Source organism: Bubalus bubalis, chromosome 4, assembly GCF_019923935.1.
Source record: "Bubalus bubalis isolate 160015118507 breed Murrah chromosome 4, NDDB_SH_1, whole genome shotgun sequence".
Classification (NCBI taxonomy): Eukaryota; Metazoa; Chordata; class Mammalia; order Artiodactyla; family Bovidae; genus Bubalus; species Bubalus bubalis.
The window spans coordinates 85218530-85236359 of record NC_059160.1 but is presented as its reverse complement, the minus strand read 5'-3'; the positions used below and the strand labels follow the sequence as shown (position 1 = coordinate 85236359).

At 42.0% G+C, this 17830-nt stretch overlaps 1 protein-coding gene across 5 annotated transcripts in view; it reads right to left on the bottom strand.

Annotated features, from left to right (window-relative positions):
* ANO6 (anoctamin 6) overlaps positions 1–17830 on the bottom strand; it is a 233180-nt gene that overhangs the window by 164931 nt on the left and 50419 nt on the right. For 4 of the 5 annotated variants that reach the window (XM_044941665.2, XM_025284022.3, XM_006073712.4 and 1 more), the window contains exon 2: positions 13193–13252. The exons of the other annotated variant lie outside the window; for it this stretch is intronic. In XM_044941665.2, coding sequence (XP_044797600.2) covers positions 13193–13252 — 60 coding nt within the window. The remainder of the gene's footprint in view (positions 1–13192; positions 13253–17830) is intronic. 5 annotated transcript variants of the gene reach the window in all.

The following is a 17830-nucleotide window of genomic DNA, read 5'->3' as shown; positions in this document are numbered from 1 at the left end:
CTAAGGGATGAGACAGAGTTGGTTATGCAGGACTAAAGGAAGAACGCTCAGAAAGAAAGAGCATTCACGATTAGGGTGGCAGGGGGAGGGGAGGGTGGGCAGGAAAGCAAGCCAAGGGTTCTGAATCGGAAACCTTGCTGTGTTGAAGGATATGACTAAAAGCAGTCAGTGTAGCTGAAGACTGAAGGAGTCAGAGGCTGAGGAATGAAGTGAGGCTGAAGAGGAGACGGGGGGAAGGCACACACGCACTGCCGGGTGAGCAGAGAATGGCATCTCAGTGTTTCTGAGTGCTCTGCCGATATCTGAGTTGGGAACGGTCTTCTGGAGAAGGGAATAGCAACCCACTCCAGGACTCCTGCCCGGAGAATCCCATGGACAGAGGTGCTTGGTAGGCTACAGTCCATGAAGTCGCAGAGTTGCACATGACTGAAGCCACGAAGCATGCATGCACACGCCATGGCAAGACAAGACACAACAGACCAGTTGCTAGACACTGTCAACGGTGAGTCAGGCTGTCGCTGGCACCAACCACCACCTGTTTCCTAAAGGTGTCACTTGCTCCACAGATCAGCAGTAAGCACTGGTCCTGAGAAGGGCTTGTCCCCCAAACAGCTCCCATAGGGCAGCCTGAGACCTCACCTCACCACCCGTGTGGCTCCCTTTCAAGTAGCAGCTTGTGGAGGGCAAGAAGCTTTTCATTAGGCAAATCCAGTGTTGGTGCAAAGACTCATGAAGTAATGCCAGTGAGGGGTCACACTGTGGCAGAGCAGACACAAAGCTGTGTGACCTTGGGCACGTGTGTAACTTCTCTGAGCCTCTGTTTTCTAACCATATTGTGACAATGAAGCAGGAGGACAAGTCTTTGCTCAAACTGTCATACAACTGAACTCATTTCACATGCTAGCAAGATAATGCTCAAAATCCTACAAGCTAGGCTTCAACAGTATACGAACCGAGAATTTTCAGAAGCACAAGCTGGATTTAGAAAAGGCAGAAGAACTAGAGATCAAATGCCAACATCCATTTACAATCAAATGCCAGATCATAGAAAAGGCAAGGGAATTCCAGAAAAACATCTACTTTTGCTTCATTGACTGTTAAACCCTTTGGCTGTATAGATCAAAACATACTGGAAAATTCTTAAAGATGGGAATACCAGACCACCTGACCTGCCTCCTGAGAAACCTGTATGCAGGTCAAGAAGCGATCATTAGAATCGGACATGGAACAACGGACCGATTCCAAATTGGGAAAGGAGTACATCAAGGCTGTGTACTGTCAGCCTGCTTATTTAACTTCTATGAAAAGCACATAATACAAAATGCTGGGCTGGATGATTCACAAGGTGGACTCAAGACTGCCAGGAGAAATAACAACTGCAGATATGCAGATGATACCATGCTAATGGCAGAAAGTGAAGAGAAACCAAAGAGCCTCTGATGTAGGTAAAAAAAAGAGAGTGAAAAAGCTGGCTTGAACCTCAACAGTCAAAAAATTAAGATCATGGCATCCAGTCCCATCATTCATGTTGCTTGCTAAGTCACTTCACTTGTGTCTGACTCTTTGGGACCCCACGGACTGTAGCCCACCAGTCCAAGGGACTGGATTGTGGATGGGATTCTGTCCTCTGTCCATGTGATTCTCCAAGCAAGAATACTGGAGTGGGTTGCATGACCTCCTCCAGGGTATCTTCCTGACCCAGGGATTGAACTCACATCTCTTATGTCTCCTGCATTGGCAGACAGGTTCTTCACCACTGAGCCATCAGGGGAAACCCTTTGGTCCCATCACTTCGTGCCAAATAGATGGGAAAAAGTGGAAGCGGTGACAGAATTATTTTCTTGGGCTCCAAAACCACTGCAGACAGTGACTATAGTCACAAAATTAAGACACCTGTTCCTTGGAAGAAAAGCTATGACAAACCCAGAGAGCATATTAAAAAGCACAGACATCACTTTGCTGACAAAGGTTCATATAGTTAAAGCGATGGTTTTTCCAAGAGTCATGTACAGAGGTGTGAATTGGACCACAAAGAAGGCTGAGCACAAAAATTGATGCTTTCATACTGTGGTACTGGAGAAGACTCTTGAGAGTTCCTTGAACAGCAAGCAGAGTAAACCAATCATTCCTAAAGGAAATCAACCCTGAAAATTCACTGGAAGAACTGATGCTGAAGCTGAAGCTCCAGTACTTTGGCCACCTGATGCCAAGAGCCATCTCATTGGAAAAGACCCTGATGCTGGGAAAGACTGTGAGCAAGAGGAGAAGGGATGGCAGAGGATGAGATGGTTAGACAGCATCACTGACTCAAACTCCAGGAGATAGTGAAGGACAGGGAAGCCTGGAGTGCTCCAGTCAATGCAGTTGCAAATAGTCGGACACAGCAACTGAACAACAACAAAGGTACTGGAGCAAAGGAGGACAATTAAGTAGAAACCCAGGATGATACCCAATTTCTGACTTTTTGCAAATGGGGAGGATGATGGTATCAAGATGGGATATGGAAAGGCAGGTTCAGGGAGATAAGATCTGGAAGTGAATCAAGAGTTCTTCTTGAGCATGAGGCATCCGAAGTGTCCAGGAAGCAGTCAGATGTGGGGCCTGGAGGTCAGAAGAGGTCAGTATTGGACACATACGTACAATGGGGAGTCATCAGCTAATTGAAGGTGTGTAAAGCCCTGGGACGGAGCAATCCACTCCAGTACTCTTGCCTGGAAAATCCCATGGATGGAGGAGCCTGGTAGGCTTCAGTCCATGGGGTCGCTGAGTCGGACATGACTGAGTGACTTCACTTTCACTTTTCACTTTCATGCATTGGAGAAGGAAATGGCAACCCACTCCAGTGTTCTTGCCTGGAGAATCCCAGGGACGGGGGAGCCTGGTAGGCTGCCGTCTATGGGGTCGCACAGTCGGACACAACTGACATGACTTAGGAGCAGCAGCAAAGCCCTGGGAACCAATAAGCATGCAGAGTGAGAAGCAGGCCTAAGCCACAACTTGAAGAATTCTCCACATTCAGAGGTCCCCAAAAGGAGATGCCAGCAAAGGATCAACAAATGGCTAGTAGGTAGAAGGGAATTTCAAGAACAGAATGGAAAACTGTGCTGAAAGCTACTCAGGGATCTAGTAAGACAGGATGGGAATGTACTTATTGGAGGCAGAGACACATAGAATTTGAATGACCCTGAGAAACCACACAAGAGTGATGAGAAAAGGTATTAGACCATCAAGGGGAAGGTAATATGAGTAATAAAGAGCTATAGTACATCTAGACGTTTTAGAAATTCTAAAAGGGTATAGAGAAAATGGGGGGGAGAGACACACAAGGATATTAGAGTCTAACAAGATATCTGGCCTTTAATTTTTAATATAGGGCTACCAAAGAACTAGGGGGGCTTCCCAGGGGGCTCAGCAGAAAAGAATCCACCTGACAATGCTGGAGATGCCAGATATGCAAGTTGGATCCCTGGGTCAGGAAGATTTTCTGCAGTAGGAAATGGCAACCCACTCCAGTATTCTTGCCTGGAGAATCCCATGGACAGAGGAACCTGGAGGCTACAGTCCATAGGATCACAAGAAGTCAGACACGACTGTCATGACTGAGCACACATACCAGAGCATTAATTCCCTATTCCTTCAGTTGTTCAGAAAATGTGTATTAAGCACCAAAACATCATCCTTAGGGATCTTTCCAATATGCCAGAGGACAGAGGCAATAAACAAATACCCATTCGCATATTTCAGGTGGTGAGAAATGCTTTGAAAACAAGTAAAGCATGTGAAGAGGACACAGAGTAACAGTGATATTTCAAATGAGTCAGAGGGCCAGCTCAGAGTGGGTGGCTTTGAGAGAGAACTGAATGAGGTGCAAGAGAAGGAATTCTAGACAGAAGGGGGTTGGGAGGTGAGAGGGGATGACGACAGTGTTCTGGGGTAGGGCTAGGGGGTGCAGCTTGTCAGGGAACAGAGAGAGTCTGGTGTGTCTAGGGCATTTCAAGAGACACGCAGTGCTGGAAGAGACAAAGTGGGAGCAGGGGCCTTAAGTACAACATGGCTGAGAGTTTGAACTGTACACTATTTGGAGGGAATCCACTGAAGATCTTATAAAAATGTAACACAGAAGGATCGCTGTGACTGTGTCTGAACTTGGAGCGAAAGGTACACAGCTGAGGCTCACTTAGGCAGTGGTTGCAGAATTCCCACAAGATTTGGTGGTAGTCTGCACTTGGATTTAGGAGTGTGGGTGGGAGGTTAGGAGCACTTGTATTTGGAATGGATGCTAATGGCTCACATATGAGATGGGAGAGAAAGGCAGAGATCAAAGACGACTTCAGTTTTGTGGCTGGGCAACTGAGATGAGAAACAACAGGCGTGCAGGGTTAGAAAAGAAATCAAGAACTGGGTTTTGCACGTGTCAAAATTGAGATGGCTGTTTGACAAACAAGTAAAGAGGTTAAACAGGCAGCTGCAAAGCAAGGGAGAGATAGGAATCGAAGATAAGTCTGTGAAGTCATCAACATGTCAGTTTAAGGTATTTGAGGCCCCGGAAGTGAAGATCACGGAGGAGTAAGTTAAGATGGGGAATAGGACAGAGAACAAAGTCCTTGGGGCTGCAAAGTTTGAGGACCAGGAATGGGGAAAGACAGATCCAGCAGAAGAGACAGAAGAAACGAGGGAGTTGTGAGCAGTATCAAGATGGAGGAGTATCACGGAAGCCAAGGAAAGAAAGAATTTCAAGAAGGAGGGAGTGGTCGGCCAAGCCCAGGCCTGCTGAGATAAGCACGAGCTCCAGAAGAAAGCACAAGGGTCTCTGTGACTCATGATGAATGAAGATAACATTCCTGGAATAGGGACACTTTTATCAAAGTTGTAAGCAGATACACAGCAATCAAGCTGTTACTGTTCTTGTCTTACTGACAAGGAAACTAAGGCATCGAGGTCAGGTCTCTTGCCCACCATCACACAGCATATAGCAGGGCCAGGGTTCTCCAGCTCAGGAACTGCAGGGCAAAGCATAAACTATCAATCATTTTGCTTTGCTGCCTCCCTCAAATCAAAGGCATGATGTCTGAGTGAGATCACAAAATTATATCTGACACTGTATGTCTTGTGGCTAAAAATAGCCACTGCTGACCATTCCTTTCCTCCCTTTAAAATCATGACAATGAATACACTGGAACTCTTGAGGGTTACTACAATAACGACATGTCATTTTAAAACCAGAACTTTTTAAGATATTGTGAGGACGTCCTTTTAACTGTGTCACGTAAGTCTGTAAATGTTAACTTACTGGTGTTTAATAACAACTCTAGGGGAAACTAAGGCCAGCCTTCTTCCACCAGCACAGAAAATGCTCAGAGTTAATAAACAGGCTCTTTTGGCGATATCGTCATTCTCATGAAAGGCCATGTTAAGGGAAAAATACAAGGACTCTGGAATCAGACAGACAGGATTCAGATTCTGGCTCTGCTCCCTAGTGGAGAGGTGAGTACAGACCTCTTCACATGCAAAAATCAATGTGAATAATTCCTAATTTGCTGGGCAGTCATATTTGATGGCACAATATGGGTGAAAACATGGTGTCTTACATATTTAGTAGACTCTTCCTTTCCCTCCTTCCCCTTGGATGTACTCCTGAGCCTTCAAAATTGGTGAGACAGAAGTTGGTTACTTAGCAAAAACCTATATTGGTTTAATTTTTCATCCAAATAGCAGCAAAGAAGAGCCTGGAAAAGTGGTGCTTTAAAATTTCTTTAAAATTTTAAAGAAATTTAAAATGGTTCTTTTAAAGAGTTCTTTAAAATGTCTTACCTTAAAAAGTTATACAAATGTTGACTTTTATTCCACAATATAATGAAATTATAATATAAAATGTTGTATATTTACCTCCAGCTAAGTAACTTAGCTTTCTCCAGAAATTTTTAAGGACATTAGTTTGAGGAAGATTTCCCAATGAACAGTGGCTTCGCTTATACTCTGCCACACTGCTGCTTACGTGGAATATGAAAACTCTGAACCTATGAAATCTTAGTAAGACTTCAGAAAGATTTCATACACATCGGTCATTACTGGATACTGACTGCAACCTCTCTACATCCATCTTAACATCTACCCAACAACGTAGCCCAGTTGGTAGGTAAGTGGCTAAGTCACATCAGTCGTGTCCGACTCTGTGTGACCCCACAGACGGCAGCCCACCAGGGTCCCCCATCCCTGGGATTCTCCAGGAAAGAGTACTGGAGTGGGGTGCCATGTTGGTAGACTTGGCTCCAAAAACTTTAAACTCTGAATTCTCCAAATGAGAAAAACAGCAACTTTCTGCTACCCTATGTGGAGCCTCCAGGCCACCTGTAAGGTAAAAATATACTGACTACATTCTAAGACAAATTTCTGTAATGGCTATAATAGTAAACATAAATAATGAAAATCTGGAACCAGTTTTCAAATAACAAGGTAACAGGATAAACATGACCTTAAGCAAACTGAGATGACAGAAGAGTGGTGGTTTTTCATTGTTATTTTCATTTTTTATTTTTCAGGCACATATATATATGTATTTTTTTTCAGATTATTTTCATTATGGTTTATTATATTGAATATAGTTCCATTGATTTTTGTGTCCATTTCTGTGCCAACACCATTCTGTTTTGATTATTATAGCTTTGTAGCACTGTCTAACGTCTGGAAGGGTTATACCTCCAGTTTTGTTTTTCTTCAGTACTGCTTTGGCAGCTCTGGTTTTTTTGTGGCTCAATACAAGTTTTAGAATTATTTGTTCTAGTTCTGTGAAAAATGTCCTGGGAATTTTGACAGAGGTCACATTAAATCTGTAGAGTGCTATAGGTATTAGGAGCATTTTAACAATGCTACATCCTCTTCCAATCCAAGAGCATGGTATTCCCCTCATTTCTTTAATCACCTTCAGTGTCCTTTATCAATCTTTTGTAGTTTTCAGCATAGAGGTTTTTCAACTTCTTTGTTAAGTTTACACCTAGATTTTTCTCTGTGTGTATGTGTATGTGTTTGGTGTGATTATAAATGAGATCTTTACTTTTGTTTTCTGATATTTCATTGTTGGGCAAAGAAATGCTACAGGTTTCTATATATTAATTTTGGATCCTGCTACCTTGCTTAATTTATCAGCTCTAATAGTTTCCATATGGCATATTTAGGCTTCTCTATAAAATACCATGTTATCTGCAAATAATGACAATTTTACCTCTCCGTTTCAATTTGGATACTTTCATTTCTTTTGTCTGATTGCTGTCGCTAGGACTTCCAATACTATGTTGAATAGAAATGGTGACAGTGGGTGTCTTTGTCTTATTCATGAATTTGATAAAAAAAAGCTTTCAGCTTTCACCTTAAGTATGTGGGTTGTGGGTTTGTAATAAATGGCTTTTTATTATGTTGAGAAATGTCCCCTCTATACCCACTTTGGTGAGAGATTTTTATCATGACTGGATGTTGAATTTTATAAAAAAATGTTTGGCCTCTATTGAGATGACCATATGAATTTTGTCTTTTCTTTTGTTAATGTGGTATATCACATTGATTTGTGTATGCTGAACCATCCTTGCTACCCTGGAATGAATCCAACTTGATTACGGTGTATGATCGTTTTTTTTTTTTTTGGATTTGGTTTGGTAATATTTTGTTGAGAATTTTCTCATCTATATTCAAAGGTATTTACCTGTCATCATTTTCTTTTTTTCATGGAATCTTTGTATGGTTTTGGTATAAGGGTGATGGCGGCTTCACAGATGAATCTGGGAGTATTCCCTTCTCTTTAATCTTCTGGAACAGTTTAAGAAGGACTAGTTTAAGTTCTTCTTTATATGTTTGGTAGAATTCCCCAGTGAAGCATTCTGGTCTTGACTTTTGTTTGTAGGGAGCTTTATTATTATTATAGATTCTATTTCACTTTTAGTGATTTGTCTGTTCAAAGTATCTTTTTTCTTGATTCAGTTTTGACAGGGTATATATTTCTAGAAACTCATCCACTTCTTCTAGGTTGCCAAACTGTTCACAGCATTTTCTTCGGATTTTTTGTATTTCGGTGGTATTAGCTGTCTTTTCCAGTGAGTCAGTTCTTCATATCAGGTGGCCAAACCATTGGAGCTTCAGTTTTAACATCAGTCCTTTCAATGAATACTCAAGATTGATTTCCTTTCAGATTGACTGGTTTCATCTCTATGTAGTCCAAGGGACTCTCAAGAGCATTCTCCAACATCACAGCTCAAAAGCATCAATTCTTTGGCACTCAGACTTCTTTATAGTCCAACTCTCACATCCATACATGACTACTGGAAAAACCATAACTTTGACTATACAGACCTTGTCAGTAAAGTAATGTCTCTGCTTTTTAATATACTGTCTAGGTTGGTCATAGCTTTTCTTCCAAGGAGCAAGCATCTTTTAATTCATGGCTGCAGTTACCCTCTGCAGTGATTTTGGAGTCCAAGAAAATAAAGTGTCACTGTTTCCACTGTTTCCTCATCTATTTCTCATGAAGTGAGGGGACTGGATGCCATAATCTTCATTTTTTGAAAGCTGAGTATCAAGCCAGCTTTTTCACTCTCCTCTTTCACTTTCATCAAGAGACTCTTTAGTTCCTCTCTGCTTTCTGCCATAAGGGTGGTGTCATCTGCATATTTGAGGTTATTGATATTCCTCCTGGCAATCCTGATTCCAGCTTGTGCTTCATCCAGCCTGGTATTTTGCATGATGTACTCTGCATATAAGTTAAATAAACAAGGTGACAATATGCAGTCTTGACATATCCCTTTCCCAATTTGGAACCAATCTGTTGTTCCATGTCCAGTTCTAACTCTTAAACTGCTTCTGCTACATCCTATAGACTTTTGTAAGGTTGTGTTTTCATTGTCACTGAACTTGAAGAATTTTCTTATTTTTTCTTTAATTTCACCATGATCCACTGGTTTTGCTGAAAAATGTTGTTTAGTCTCAATGCATTTTGTTTTTCCTGAAGTTTTTCTTTCTGTGGTTGATTTCTAGTTCCATTCCATTGTGCTCAGAAATGATGTTTGAAATAATTTCTATCCCCTTAAATTTGTTGAGGCTTGTTTTATGTCCTAATTTGTGGTCAATCCTAGAGACTATTTCAGGCGCACTTGAAAAGAACGTGTATTCGATATCTTTTGGATGTAGTGTCCTGTATATTAAGTAAGTTAAATTGTGTCATTTGATATCTCTGTTGACTTATTAATTTTGTCTGGTTGATCTGTCCATTGATGTCAGAGCAGTATTAAAGTCTCCAACTCTAACTGTATTTCTGTCAATTTCTCCCTCTATGTCTGTTAGTATTTGTTTTACAAATTTAGGTGCTTCTATGTGCTCTGCTTAAGTCACTTAGTTGTATCCAAATCTTTGTGACCATGGACTATAGCCCATGAGGCTCCTCTGTCCATGGGGATTCTCCAGGCAAGAATACCGGAGTGGATTGCCATCACTCCTCCAGGAGATCTTCCCAACCCAGGGATTGAATCTACATCTCCTGCACTACAGGCAGATTCTTTACCATCTGAGCCACCAGGGAAACCCAAGAATACTGGGGTGGGTAATCTATCCCTTCTCCAGGGGAACGTCCCAACCCAGGAATTGAACCGGGGTCTCCTGCAATGCAGGCAGATTCTGTACCACCTGAGCTACCAGGGAAGCCCAGGTGTTTCTAAACTGGGTATACATATGTTAATGAGTGTAAAATTCTCTTCTTGTATTCATCTTTATTGTTATGTAGGCTCTTTTTTTGGTCTTTCTTTTTAAATTATTTAACTAGAGGCTAATTACTTTACAATATTGTGCTGGGTTTTGCCATACATTGACATGACTCAGTCACAGGTATACATGTGTCCCCCCATCCCATTTTTGTCTTTATGGACTTTGTTTTGAAGCCTACTTTGTCTGATATGAGTATTGCTATCCCTATTTTTCTGCAGATTCTATTTGCATGAAATATCTTTTTCCATCCCCCCACTTTCAATCTATGTGTGTCTTTCAGCCTAAAATGAGTCCCTCATAGGCAGTATATTATAGGTTCTTGTTGTTGTTTTTTTTTAATCCAATATGTAACTCTATGTCTTTTGTTCAGAGCATTTTGTCCAAAGACATTTGAAGTAATTCTTGATAAATATATATTAATTGCCATTTTAAACCTTATTTTCTAGTTGACTTTGTAATTCTTCTTGTTCATTTCTTCTGTTTGTCCTTTTGTGATTTGATGGTTTCCTCCTGAATTATTCTTGAGTTCCTTTGTTATTTATTTTTGTCAATCTACTATATAATTTTGATTTGCAGTTACCCTGGTTTTTAAGTATGGTGATCTGTAACTATAATGACTGGCTTTAGACTATTAGTCATATAAGTTTAAACACATTCTAAAAGATTTTTTTTTACTCCCTTCCCTCCATATTTTGTGGTTTTGAGGTCCTATTTGATATCTTCTTTTTTATCTTTTCTATTAATTGTAGTTATAACTACTTTCACAAAAAAAAAATTCTGATTTTTATTTTTAATCTATGTACTGGCTCAGCTAAATGATCTTCAATCATTTTATATATTTGCCTTTCCTATTATGATTTCTCCCTTTCCTATAGATTCTTGCCTCTTTTCTATGCAGGAGATGCTGGAGACATGGGTTTGATCCCTGGGGGATTTCTCCCTGGAGGAGAAAATGGCAACCAGCTCCAGTATTCTTACCAAGAAAATACCATGGACAGAGGAGCCTGGCAGGCTACAGTCCATGGGGTTGCAAAGAATCAGACATGACTGAGGGACTGAGTACATCCATTCCTGCGTAGGGTGTCCAATATTTTTGGTGCTGGGGCTATTTCTGGTATAAATGCCTGCCACATCTTTCCTCAGAGCGTGCTGGGCATTATCCCCTTGATAGGGGGTGTGACTGACATTCTGGTGTCCAGTTCCTGCACTGGGTGTTGGGCAGTGCCTCCTCTTTGCTCCGTGGCTGTCACACCCCTCTCAGTTGTGAGGTCTGCTCCACAGCTGTTGGAGCAGAAATCCTGAGGGTCAGGTTCAATAAAGCTCCACTGCCCTTAAATATATAATTTGCCCCTAAGGAGGTGAGCGCTGAAGCAAGTGAGACTAATGTTGTCACAGTGGACTTATGTGCTTCCCATGCAGGTATCCACGATTTTGCCCAAATTAGCCCAAGGTCACATTCCGTTCTCTGGTATATTCATCCCAGACCTAGTGCTAAGCTGGTGGAGGGGCCAGAGCACTGTGGCTCCAAAAACTAAGGTGACTGAACCGTGGCCTGGGACCTACGTTGCCTCTGTGTCAGGTCTCTTCCTAGATCTGTCCACCCCAGATCTAGCTCCAAGCTTTGGTGTGAAGTGGGTGAAACACTCCTACTGAGGAGGAAACTGCGACATACTCCTGCCTGGGACTGTCCACCGAGGACATGGGATTCTGTGATACCATCAGCCATGTCACATGCGCATGAACAAAGTCCACTGCTGTTCAAACCTGCCCCCACTCTTGGACAGCTAATAAGCTCAGATGTCAGCCCTTACCCCCACCCTGTACATGCTTACAAAAGCATAAACCACCAGAGCCGAGCCCTGCTATGAGGTAGCGATCAATAACAATGGAGCTCCACTGGTGGACCCATATCCTGCCCTACCCGCACTAACAATGGACCACACTTCAAGTCCTCCAGGCTGTCACCATGAAGCTAGACCAAGTCTTCTCCCAGGGTCCCTTCGCTGGAGTTTTAGGACTTTAGCACATACTAGCTGCCCCACCTAGCATGCATTTCAGGCTTGGCAATGCAGCGAGGTGGCAGTCCTCAGTGTCAGGGCTGGACTCACTCTGTCCTGACTGCTAGCAGGCCAGCATGTGCATGTTCCTCAAGAGCAGAGTCCAGGCCCCCCCGGCTGCCTATCAGTCCTGGCAGGTGTCCCAGCAGACAGAGGAATTTCACAAAGCAACCTGCCTGCGCAGACACTCTCTCCTTTACAGATCCCTGCCAGGGGAGCTGGTCTCATTATTTTCAGTCCTACTCAGTTCCATGGGGATCTTTCTTGAGCAGCTCTGGTCATTTAAGAGATCTTCCCCGAGTGTCTGGCTGGTTTTTTGTGAGAATTATTCTATTTGTAGATATAATTTTTGATATGCTTATGTGAAGAGTGAGTTTTGTATCCTTCTATTCTGCCATCTTGATCTCCCCAGTAGTCTTTTAATCAGTTGAACAGACTTTAAAATACTAACCCAGAGAAGCCAAAGGATTTAATTCAGCTATGCTAGTGGATGTGGTTAATCAGTTACATACACAACATGATAAAGAAAATTAAAAAAAAAATTTTTTTTATAAAAGACTATTATTTTCAATTTGTCTTAAGGTAACGCTAGGTGCTCCCTTTCACTGATGCTACACACAGTTGCGTGTAGAGCTTCCCTTGTAGCTCAGTCAGTAAAGAATCTGCCTGCAATGCAGGAGACCCGGGTTCAATTCCTGGGTTGGGAAGATCCCCTGGAGAAGGAAATGGCAACCCACTCTAATATTCTTGCCTGGAGAATCCCACGGACAGAGGAGCCTGGTAGGTTCCCAGTCCATGGGGTTGCAAGAGTCGGACACGACTTGGCAACTACACCACCACCACCACATACACTTCTAAGTATGTTATTTGGAAGTCCCTAGATGTTATAAACACGCTTTACCCTGAGCAACAGGCAAAGTCACAGAAATCTTGCTTTCATTACTTTTTCATCAAAATCTCCTGGATAAACTCTCCCCCTCCCAAGTTTCTCTCTTGCAAGGCAAGGGTGGGCAGTCTTTGTGTTTGAGATCCTGACCCACAGCAGAGTGGGCAGTTGGAGAGGAAACAATAACATTTGCTCTCAGAAGCTACTTTGAAAAGGAGTAGATTATTTTTAACAACTCATGAGGGCTAACTGGCAAATAAAGAGTTAGGGAACTTCAATTCACCAAATATTATCCTCAGACTGTCAGCTCTAGAAGGACAAGGCCACTGTCTTTGTCCTTTCGTCAACTTGCTAGCATGTGAAGACACTACTGAGCATGCACTTTTTCATCCTATGCCAGCAAATTACCAAAAGGACAAGAAAGACATGGATCTTGTCCTTCTAGAACTGACAGTCTGAGGGGAATGGTAAGGAGAGTGCCGTTAAATATAAAGGACGGACATCTTACCCAGGCTGGATGGGAGAGTGGGAGGAGCCATTAAAGGCCTCTTGGAGGCAGGAACATTACCTAAAGGATGAGGAGGCATCAATAAATACAACAAACAAATATACCTGGGCCAGGCTAGGCAGCAGACAAACCAGTCAAAGGCATCAGACCTGAATTCCAGACCTGCCTGCACAACAACCAGGATCCGACCTTGAGCAAGCCATCTGACCTTTCCAGTTCTCCTTTCCCTCATCTATGATATGGAATGGTTAGATTGTGTCAGTTGACCTTAACCCTTGCAGTGCATCAGAAATCATCTGGGAGCTTCCTAAAAATCCTGGATCCTGGATCCCCCACAAAATGTGGTTTTGATTAGTGGGGCAGTAGTTTTTTTTTGCAACAGCTTTCCAGGTGATCCTTACCTGCAGTCCGGGCTGAGAACCACTGGGTGAGATGAGCCCTCAAGCCTGCGGTTCTCAACCCTCAGTGCACCGTCACATCCGCCCAGTGTAGCCTGCGTTCCCAGAAATTAAGCGAGACTCTCTGGGGTGGGAGCCTGGCATCAGTATTTTTGAAGGTTCCCAGGCTGATTCCCCGGTACAGCTCAGGTTGAGAACCACTGTTCTAGGCCTTCTCGCAACTTCAGTTTCTGATATGGCCAGTGAAAGATGGAAAAGGGAAGGAAAGAAAAGCCCATTTCTCCCATAAGAATGAGAATTTTTGTGTCAAATTAAAAAAAAGAACTGAGTGCCAAAAGCTACCAATAGATTTTATACAAACTTGTACCCCACAGTAAGGTTGATTTTGGATATGTGTATAATTCATGTTGATGCATGACAGGCAGACAACGTCCATCCCAAAATGCTCTCAGTTCTAAATTCAAAATTCCACGAACTGCGTCTTTAAAATGACTCCATGGTGTGTTCTCTGCAATACTCTGAATCTGATTTGCATGGTTGACTGTAATATGAACATTACATTCCCTACCCCCAAGGTTACTTAAATCCACTTATTAGGCAATGCTGAACTAAACAAACAGTAATTAGAAACACTCCAGACTACCCTTTAAATCTGTTGCTAAATTATATTTTGCCTGCACCAAGCTCATACACACAGCATGTCTACAAGCGTCATGAAACCAAAGTCTCAGAAATATTTACATTAATAAGAGCATAAGCTACCTCTGGGCCCTCACATGGGATTCTTCAGGGATGTAAGGACTGCTTCAGATGAAGGCTGTTCATTACTGTTATTTCCCACATCTGGGTAAATAAAGCACTGCCCACATGTGGTTAGAAATCCCAGGAGAAAATGAACTCTCTGGAGGTCTGGAAATGAAGAACAAGTCTGATAGACTGCCTCATTTCCTGAAATGAGTCAGAAATGAAAGTAATTCATCAGAAAAGAACATCTGCATGGTGGCACAGCTTATAAAATAACACCAGATGATACCTGTGGCTAAGAGGCTGGTCTGGGGACAGAGAGAGGGCCCAGAGAACAGGGCTGGGGCCCCTGCTCTGCACTTAATCTTGGAGCTGCTGCTGTTAGCTTGGAGGGTCTGCAAATCCAATGAGCGGCTGGTCATCCTGGTCTCAGCTGTAAATCTTGATTAGCAGCAAGACTGTTCGCATTCCATTAGAAAGCTGGCCCCTGTCCAAAGGGTCGGAGCAGCCAGAAAGGATTCATGTGTCATTGTGGACACGGACACAGCAATTCTTGCAAGAAAAATGGTTTTGCTTAACTAGAAATAGCCTATGGCTGTTGAGTTGGGAGAGCCTTTCCCCCCAAGGAGGAAGGACCACTATACAGAGATGATCCAAGGCCACCCAGAGAAGGTCCTCCCTTCACATTATGCAGGAAGAAGAGGTACTAGCATAAGGTCAGGGACTGGAGGGTGAGAAAGACAAGCACCTTTCACAACAACAATCCCAGTAAAAACCAAGAAACAGGAAGGTGATAAACATTGGCTGTTGTCACCAAAATTGGGTGCCAGTTATTTTTATTAAGTGAACTGTTACTATTCTTTCCATGATGGGTATTTAAAAGAACTCCATTGTTTATAAAGGCTGGGGGCGTGGTGGCTGGGGAGGTTGGAAAAAACCTGAGTGCCTATTAATAAATGACTAGTTAAATTAAAATCTGGTATGCACACAACGGAATATTGGATAGCCACTTAAAAGAAGGCGAATTCAGAGCATGTGACATAATACGTACTCTGGAGATACATTAGGGCCGAGAAAAAAAATGCTCCTGGACTCCGTATAGTAGTAAACATGTATTGGTGTAAAAGAATTGTTTTTAAAGAAGCTGCCTTAGAGTAGGAGGAGGGGGCTAGGAGGGTGTCATTCTTTCTTTTACAACCTCAATACAGTCTGAGTTATCTTTTCATGTACCTACCACCCCAATGCTTTTAAATAACAGGCATTAACTAGGAAGGTTATTTTTGGTTTTCTCTCTGTACTAGTCTCTAAGTAATTTAAAACAAATGAATGCTATTTTAAATAGATACCATGGGCTGAACTGTGTCTCCTCAAAATTCATCTGTAGAAGCCCTAATTCCTGATACCTCAGAATGTGACTCTATTTGGAAACAGGCCTCTAAAGAGATGATGAAGTTAAAACGACATTGTTAGAGTGGGCCCTAGTCCAATCTGATGGGTGTCCTTAAAAAAGGAGGAAATATGGATACGGAAAGACCTTGGGGATGTTTACACACACACAGGAAGGACCAAGTGAGGACACAGTGAGAAGGTGAAGTCTGCAGGCCAAGGAGAGAGGCCCCAGAAGAAGCCAAATCTGCTGACACCCTGACCTTGGACTTCACAGGCTACAGAACTGTGAGAAAATTAATGGTAGTGTTCAACCCTCCCAGTCTGGTATTTTGTAGGGAAGTCCTAGTACACTAACAGTACAAGTAGACCTTATTTTATCACACTTCATTTACTGCACTTTTTTTTTTTTTTTAAACAAATTGAAGGTCTGGGGGAATCCTGTATCGAGCAAGTTCATTGGTACCATTTTTCCAAAACAGCGTTTGGTACTTCATGTCTCTGGGTCACATTTTGCTAATTCTCACAACATTTCAAACTTTTTCACTGTTGTTATATTTGTTACAGCAATCTGGGATCAGTGATCTTTGACATTATTATTGTAATTGTTTTGGGGCGCCATGAACTGCACCCACATAAGACAATAAATAATACATACTGTGTATGCTCTGACTGCTCCATTGACCAGCTGTTCCCCATCCTGCTACTTTGCCCTGGGTCTCCCTATTCCCTGAGTTACTTACCACAATATTGAAACTAGGCTAATTAATAACCCTACAAGGGCCTCTTAAGTATTCAAGTGAAAGGAAGAGTCAAGGGATGTGGCAAACTCCATTGTTGGGTTATTTTAAGAAACTGCCACAAGAAACCACCACCCTGATCAAAAGGCAACCATCAACATCAAGGCAAGACCTTCCATAAGCAAAAAGATGCTAACTTTCTGATAATGAAAGTCTGATGACTTTCTGACTTTCAGGTAATGGTTAGTATTTTTTAGCAATAAAGTAGTTTTAAATGAAGTTATATACATTGTTTATATGAAATTATGCTATTATATACTTAATAGACTACAGAATAGTGTAAAATTTTATATGCAGTGGGAAATCAAAAAATGTTTGACTTGCTTTATCACAGTATTCACTTTATTGTGATGTTTGCTTTGTTGCATTCTTTGCTTCACATGGTCTGGAATTGAGCCCACAATATCTCCCAGGAATACTTGTATATACACAAATAGATGGATGCAATTTAGGCTAACATAAAATGGAGAGAGGTACCCACAAGTCTTCAGTGGTCAAAACCCCACCATGTCTGCAATGATGTAGATGGCCTCATCTGACACGTGAAGAAATTGAGGCTCATTGTGCTTCTGACTAAATCAGGGTGACCCCATTTAGTGACTTGAGCCAGGACTAGAACAGGTTTCCCACCTCAGTCAGGACTCAGTCCATTTATGTCTTTTACGATATTTTTAACAACTCCCATAACTCAAAGGACTAACTCAAAGTTCAAGATATTTTATTAGCGTCTCTTAAAGGCTTAACTTATATTCAACAGGCTTTCTTCTTGCGCCGATAACTAATGAAGAAGAAGGTGTAACCATAATACTATTAATCAATTAAAAAAATAAAAGATGTGGTATCTGGGTTTCTAAAAAAAAAAGTCCAGAGAAACAGCCATATGACATATTTATGCACCCATCTAATTTTTTATACTTTAATACATGTGGTCTCAGGCCACAATGCAATATATTTTATTAAAGTATGATATTCCAAGGCTAAAATTTATGAAATTTTATATATTTTTATAGATTAATCAATCCTTCCTTTAAAAACTAGAGTTTAGTAATCAAAGATAAGCTGAAACAGACTTTCCTTATAGATTCCATAACTCAGAAGTAGGCTGAGATTCAGGCACATGAAAAGAAGATCAAAACTTGAAGACAGATATCTGGTACAGTCAGTGTAGGTCTCATTCAGAGGAAGGCAGACTCACTGTTGCTTTGACTGGTTAGGGAAAGGTTCACCAAGGGCAAGAGTTGGAAACCAGTTTGGGATTATACATGTAGAGACTAAGGAGAGGTAACGTGTCCAGGTCTGCCTGGGCACTG